A 6,304-nucleotide genomic window follows, 5' to 3' on the forward strand; every position below is an offset into this window, starting at 1 on the left:
TCAACTAGAGCAGGTTGCTCAGAGCCCCGTCCAGCCTGACCTGGAATGTTTCCAGGGACGGGGCATCCACCACCTCTCTGGGCAACCTGGGCCAGTGCTTCACCACCCTCAGCGTAAATCATTTCTTCCTTATATCTAGTCTGAATCTACCCCCCTTTAGTTTAAAGCCGTTCCCCCTTGTCCTGTCGCTACAGGCCCTGCTAAAGAGTTTGCCCCCATCTTTTTTATAAGCCCCCTTTAAGTACTGACAGGCTGCAAGAAGGTCTCCCCGAAGCCTTCTCTTCCCTAGGCTGAACAACCCCAACTCTCTCAGCCTTTCTCCATAGGAGAGGTGTTCCATCCCCCTGATCATTTTCATGGCCCTCTTCTGGACCCGCAGAGATGATGGGAAGAGATGTCACATGAGGAGGAAAAGGATGGTATGACTACTCACTGATCTGAAGATCATGTGCAGTGGCATGGCGATATTTAAGTTCAGGGCATAGTTATTCACCACACTGACAGTGAAGAACATGGCCACCATGATGAAATAGTACCTGAAACACAAACACAAGAAAACCAGCTGATATCTGTGCATGTACCTCCCTGGGATGCTGGGAGACACCTTGGGAACAGATTACGGGTTGCAAGGACAGGTCTGGAGCTGAGCTAGGACCCCCTAGCTCTTGGGTCTGTGACAAGGACTAACAAGGAGATCACTCCACTTCGGATGTAGCAGGGAAGTCCTTAGAACAGGAAGCAGGCTGACCTGCACTGGCTCAGCTATTGCTAATCCCAGAAGCAAAGGGGAACTGAGGATACCCCAGCTGGGATCTTCTAGCATGGACTTCCTCCAGACCCCTCTCTCCTAAGGACAGTGGTATAATACAAGGCTTGATTTGAGGGGATTCAATTTCTGCCAGCAGGCATCGCTACCCTGAGTGGAAGGAGAAACTATTCAAATCCAGGCTGAACACCTCCATGGTTCTACACCTAAGCTAGAGAGCCTCCACAAATTGAAGTTCCTCGCTGTGATGTAGCCATGAATGGCACTAAAGTTGCCCTCAGCTTTCCGTCATGAGGATCTCTGTCCCGAGCACTCAGCACAGCACTCTGTTTTGCCACGGGCTAGGCAGTCTGCTAAGGAGCTCCACAAAACCTCCTCACTTCACTTCGGCCACTGACTGCCAGGGAGGAGAGCAGGAACATGCCAGGCTGTTGCCAGGACAAGATCAGCCCTGATGGAGAAATGCAAAAGTGAATTTGGCTGGCTTTCCAGTAAACCTCTCCCTCCCACGCCCACTGCACCAAGCCCCAGAGAGACAGTAAGCTCTTCAAACACAGCAAACTCTTAACTGTGCAAAATACTGCTCTGTTTTTTGGACAGGAAAGTATCTGATGGCAATCTCCTATTAAGAATTCTCGACAAACAAGGAGTTCGTATTTTATCAGGCATGACAGGTTCTCAATGAGGCTTCACAAATGCTGCAGAATGGATGGGACTTAGGATAAACGGATAAGCCATTTTATTAAACACTTCTCGAGATAACAGATAGACAGTCAATTTGTGCTTAGCAAAAGTGTTCCGATCAACTGTACCTTATTGGTATGGCCGGCCTCTTCCTCCCAAAGTTGGCTTCGAAGATAAAGCCTTCTACCGCAATAAATAGGAACTGGGAGAATGTCACTATGTTCCCACATCCTGGAAACTGCCTGCAGGCGTGGAGAAGAAAGACAAGCATAAGAGCAATGCCATGGAGAACAAACACTGCATTGGGCTCCAATAAAAAGAGGCTAACAGCTCATAATCCCAGAGTGAGCATCAACCTGGAGGGGCTTTACCGCTTTATCCGTCCAGGTTCTCACGTTGACTTTGTTAAACACTTCCCTGCACGTATTTATTCACCTATACTTGTAGATACATGTGCAGCAATCCCTTCCTCAAACATTTCCAAAGAGGAAGCGAGCAGCCACCCCCATCATGGGGCACATGGTGAATTGGGTCAGGAAGTGAAAGAGGAAACTGGTCGCATTTCACAGGTCTGTATAACATCCCGCCAGGATCTGATTGAGCAACACCAAGCACTGACATAACCATACTGAAGCTGGATCTCCCTCTTTCTCATGGGGAAGTGGTTTTGATAGGGCTCTCTCCCTACCTACAAGCTGCTGTGTTTGTTAGAGGCCAGGTGAAATGATGAGTCCACCCAGGAAGAAGGCAGCAGGATTTCCGATAGCCCTTATTTCCACTGCATGACGGAAGGGCCGAGGTCAGGTCCCTGTCTGCAGAGCAAGGCGTAATGTCCGTGGTTCTGCTTGTACCTCATCCGCAGAACACGTGAACATAAGCTCGGACCTGCTTTCAATTTACCCAGCAAGCTTTAGCTCTCTGCCCTCCTGCATTTGCTGGACACCAAAAGGTTGGTTGTAGGTTCAAGAAGGAACCTACAACAGCTCATCATGGAAGCCCAAAAAGGTTGTGGCATTAAATGCCACATGATAGTCAGGCAAGCCGAGGAGCTTGCTAATGTGACACATGCTTTGCACTGAAGTTTTCAAACTCCATAAGGTATTAAAAGCCACAAAACAGTGTCTGACCTTGAAAGAGACCCTCCTAGCTGAGCATCTTTGTCCTCCCAGAGAGACCCAAGCACTGCAGTTATCACTACCTCTGCAGCGGAAACGACACCACCTTTGAGAAATCAACCTTGTGTGTTTATTCTGAGGGAAGAGGAATTACACACAAGGACGAGACAGCCCATAACAGCCTGACATTAAACAAACACTCCCTGCATGTTGCTCACCCATTCCTAGCAGACATGCCTGCTGCAGACTCTGCCTCCTTCCTAAGAAGCTTACAGGGAGCAAGAGAGGATTCCCTGGGAGGCACACAGTCATCTGTGGGCTCAGAGGAGGCTGTGACATGTCAGATAATCAGAAAGCTCGCTGTTATTTGCAGCGGGAGACAGAGGAATTTGAGCAAGTACTTCCCCTTTCTCTGGTGCAAGACAGAAACCAAAGCCAAGGACTTGATGGAGAAGCTGCACGCCTCTGAGTCCTGATCCTCACCCTGCTGCACAGGCATGCAGCTTGCTCACGCAACATGCCGTCACAAGTAGTTAGAGGCTTGGTCTGGACACAGTTTTGCAGAATGCAAGCTGAGAGATGACTGGAGGACAGGAATAACCAAGCTGTCTCCTGGATAGCTGAGCCGAAGGTCTGGTCTCCTTCAAAATCTCCCCTGTCACCCCCCAGACTTCTCAGGAAAAGCAGCAGTGCTCTGGTTAATGCAGAGCTGGCACGTGGCTGCCACCAAACAGCACGCGGAAAGGCCATCTTCTCTCTGCGTTTTCCACGGGGCAGGCGCTAGCCTGAGCCCCTCCCCTCTTACCCACCTGCCGATTTTCACATTTTTCAGAGCTTAATTATCCATGAGACTTCCATCCCTGCTGTGCAATGAGGTTAAAAGGTTCAAAAGTTACTTGGGGGATGAGAAGAGATACTGAACTGAAGACAGAGGCCAGGCTCCAGGATTGCCAACCTTATCTCTATAGGAGAACAGAAAGCAAGTGTAAACTTGGAATATACCATGTTTTCATGCACTAGACTTTGTTTCCTCCCAATTCACAGATCCTTGCATTCAGTCACTTGCTGTACATATGACCTCATATTATCAGTAAAGTGTTGACACGGGGTTATTCGTTGACTGATAATAAAAAGACAAACAAACAAAAAAAACCTCAGGCTGTATCTGCCCATGTCTTTGACTCACAATCCTAACACACTGATAGACCTAAAAGAAGTGACAAAAGTCTGGATATATCAACCAAAGATCTGCTTTAGCTGTAGCCGACTGACAGAGAGTCCTCCAGAGGCAATGTAGAAACACTATGATGCAATTGCCACCCTGCCTCCTAGGACGGAATTGCCTGGGCTGTCAGTGTCTAGCAGCTCTAGCAGATGCTGGGATGAAACAGCCGGAGTGGGGCTTTCGGTCATGTCAGCGGAGCACAAACAGACTAGCCCAATTTCTTGACATCAGTTTGGGGCACGCTGATGGAGAGTATTCTCATTCAGAGTTCAACACAACCAAATCACTTCTCCAAGGAGGGTTTCTGTCCATCATTTAAGAAGACTCCACATTTCATAGAGAATTCCTTCAACGGCCCCTGCAGAAGGACACCCCTCCCCATTTGCACCATAAAGGGAAGAAACCCTGTTGAGATCTACCACGCAGAGCCTCAACCGTTTTTACGGAGAAGGCACCTCACAAGGACACGGCTTCAGAGGGGAAGAGCAGATCACGGGCTTTCTAACCAGGCCTGTATGTACATGCCACACAGAGCTTTGGCATCATGGCTCAAAGGCAGCCTCCCGGGACAACTAGTAAAGGACACTAGCAGAACAGGTTGGCTTGCTCCAGACAGGGAAAATGGGGTGAACTGGATGGCGTTTCTTGCCCCTGTCCAGGCCTCCTCCTGTTATTCAGACAGGGGCTTGTTTAACTTGCTCTTGAAAACCTCCAATGAGGAGTTTCCCTGCTCTCTCTCTTACAAACCCACTTCACTACACTGAGAGGGAGCAAATCTGGATTTTTGGCCTGCTTTACATCCCTTTAAGCCCCTTATTTTTTGTTCTGCCTCCAGAGCCCAGCAGAAAAATTTATCTCCTCTTCTCTGCAGCCATTCTCCACACATTTAAAGTCTTTTGTCTGTCCTCAGGCATCTCTAGACTAAACAGTTCTCATTCCTTTACTTTTTCCTCATAAATCCTGAGCAAATTTCTTCCAATCACCTTTGTTATTCCCCACTAGACTGTCAGTCTGGTTCCTGCCTTTTCCTGTGACCCTGCTCCAAGACTTTGCTTGTTATGGGAAGATTCATCTTCAAAAGGGACTTCTTTCCCTCTAGACAACACCAAGACCCAAAGAATTGTTACCCCAATTTAGGGACCAAAGGTGAACAGGTCAAGAGAGAGGCACAGGAACTGAGCTGTCAGGAACAGGGGAATTTCTAAAGTGGATGAGAGGCAATGCTTAAGAGAAGTTTGTGTGTAAAAGGCAGCTTTTCTTAGATATCTGCAGTTGGACTTCTAGGATTTGCTGCTCAAAATCCCTTCTGGGGTTTAGACACCCAATGCAGCCTTTAAGTAGGGCCAAATGGCTTGCTTTTGTTTTAAGGTCTGGCTGGAGGACACACAGGCCTAGCGTGTCTTGCAAGCATCTTGCAAACAAATGCAAGAAGCCAGACCCAAAGCTTTCTTCACCTCGAAGGGGCCCATTCCTCCTCCCTCACCCATGCTGCAGCACAAGCCAGGCAGGAAAGGCAGAGGTTAGAGCAATCCCCGAGAGGAAAGACAGCTCTCCACGCAAGGCCTCTTCCTCCAGGAACTGCTTCTTGATTTATCCAGCGATTGCCGAGTGATTGCGCGACCTTGTGTTAAGGTACCTGCGTCACAGCTTCCCACTTCGAAGCAAATACTGCTGGCTTACAGAGTCAGGCTCTCTTTTGCACTCCCTTTTTCTCTTAACAATCTGGGATGATGATGGGCAGGGAGGAAGTAAGGGCAGATTTTAACTACTACTTTCGAAAGCCTGGGCGTGACTGAAGTGAACATAGTACTGAATGCTCAGGGGATGCAGCTCCACACTGACTTACTAGGATTGTAGACACAGAACCAGTTCAATGATTACTTTTTTCCAGTCAGGCCTAGCACTTTTGCCTTCACAGCTTGCTGACCAGCCCTGAAAACAAATCCAACAGACCATCACCTTTTCCAAGCCATGCCAGCCTTCCTCCATCAGGGTGAGGAAGGTGATGCAGCGCTCGGACGTACCCCAAATGTCAGCCCTCCTCTCTCTGCAATCTGGCAATTTGCCTTTGCTCCGACTGCCACAAAGGACTCCTCGCCCTCATCACGTTGGCTTTGCAGCCATGTGATGCTGTCGAAGATCACATTTCCAGATGGGCGATGTTCCCTTGGCCCTGCCTGCCGTCCCCGGGGACCCCTAGCCAGCTCCTACACGTCTTCTCCTTGGGATTTCAGCTGTTACTGAGGCGCTGGGCTCAGAGAGCAGGGGTAGGGGGGGTGCTTTAGGGCCAGACTGATGCAGTGGTCCGTGTGTCAGGAGAGACGGGAGATCCCTGGTGCCTGGGCAGGATACCGAAGCGGCCCATGATAGGACCAGACTGGGCCCAAGACGAGGGGGACACCCCCCAGAAAACCCCCCAAAACCCATCAGAAGGTGACACAGCAAGGCCAGGACCCGGCGATCCACACCCCGGCTCCTCTTGGCACCCTGATGAGGAACCCCGGGGCCTGGGGT

At 49.5% G+C, this 6,304-nt stretch overlaps 1 protein-coding gene across 1 annotated transcript in view; it reads right to left on the reverse strand.

Moving 5' to 3' along the window:
- SLC35B4 (solute carrier family 35 (UDP-xylose/UDP-N-acetylglucosamine transporter), member B4) overlaps positions 1–6,304 on the reverse strand; it is a 30,560-nt gene that overhangs the window by 10,928 nt on the left and 13,328 nt on the right. The window contains exons 2-3 of the mRNA XM_009328699.1: positions 1,579–1,692; positions 434–536 (exon numbers count right to left, since the gene is read on the reverse strand). Coding sequence (XP_009326974.1) covers positions 434–536; positions 1,579–1,692 — 217 coding nt within the window. The remainder of the gene's footprint in view (positions 1–433; positions 537–1,578; positions 1,693–6,304) is intronic.

This window comes from Pygoscelis adeliae, unplaced genomic scaffold, assembly GCF_000699105.1.
Source record: "Pygoscelis adeliae isolate BGI_AS28 unplaced genomic scaffold, ASM69910v1 Scaffold207, whole genome shotgun sequence".
Classification (NCBI taxonomy): Eukaryota; Metazoa; Chordata; class Aves; order Sphenisciformes; family Spheniscidae; genus Pygoscelis; species Pygoscelis adeliae.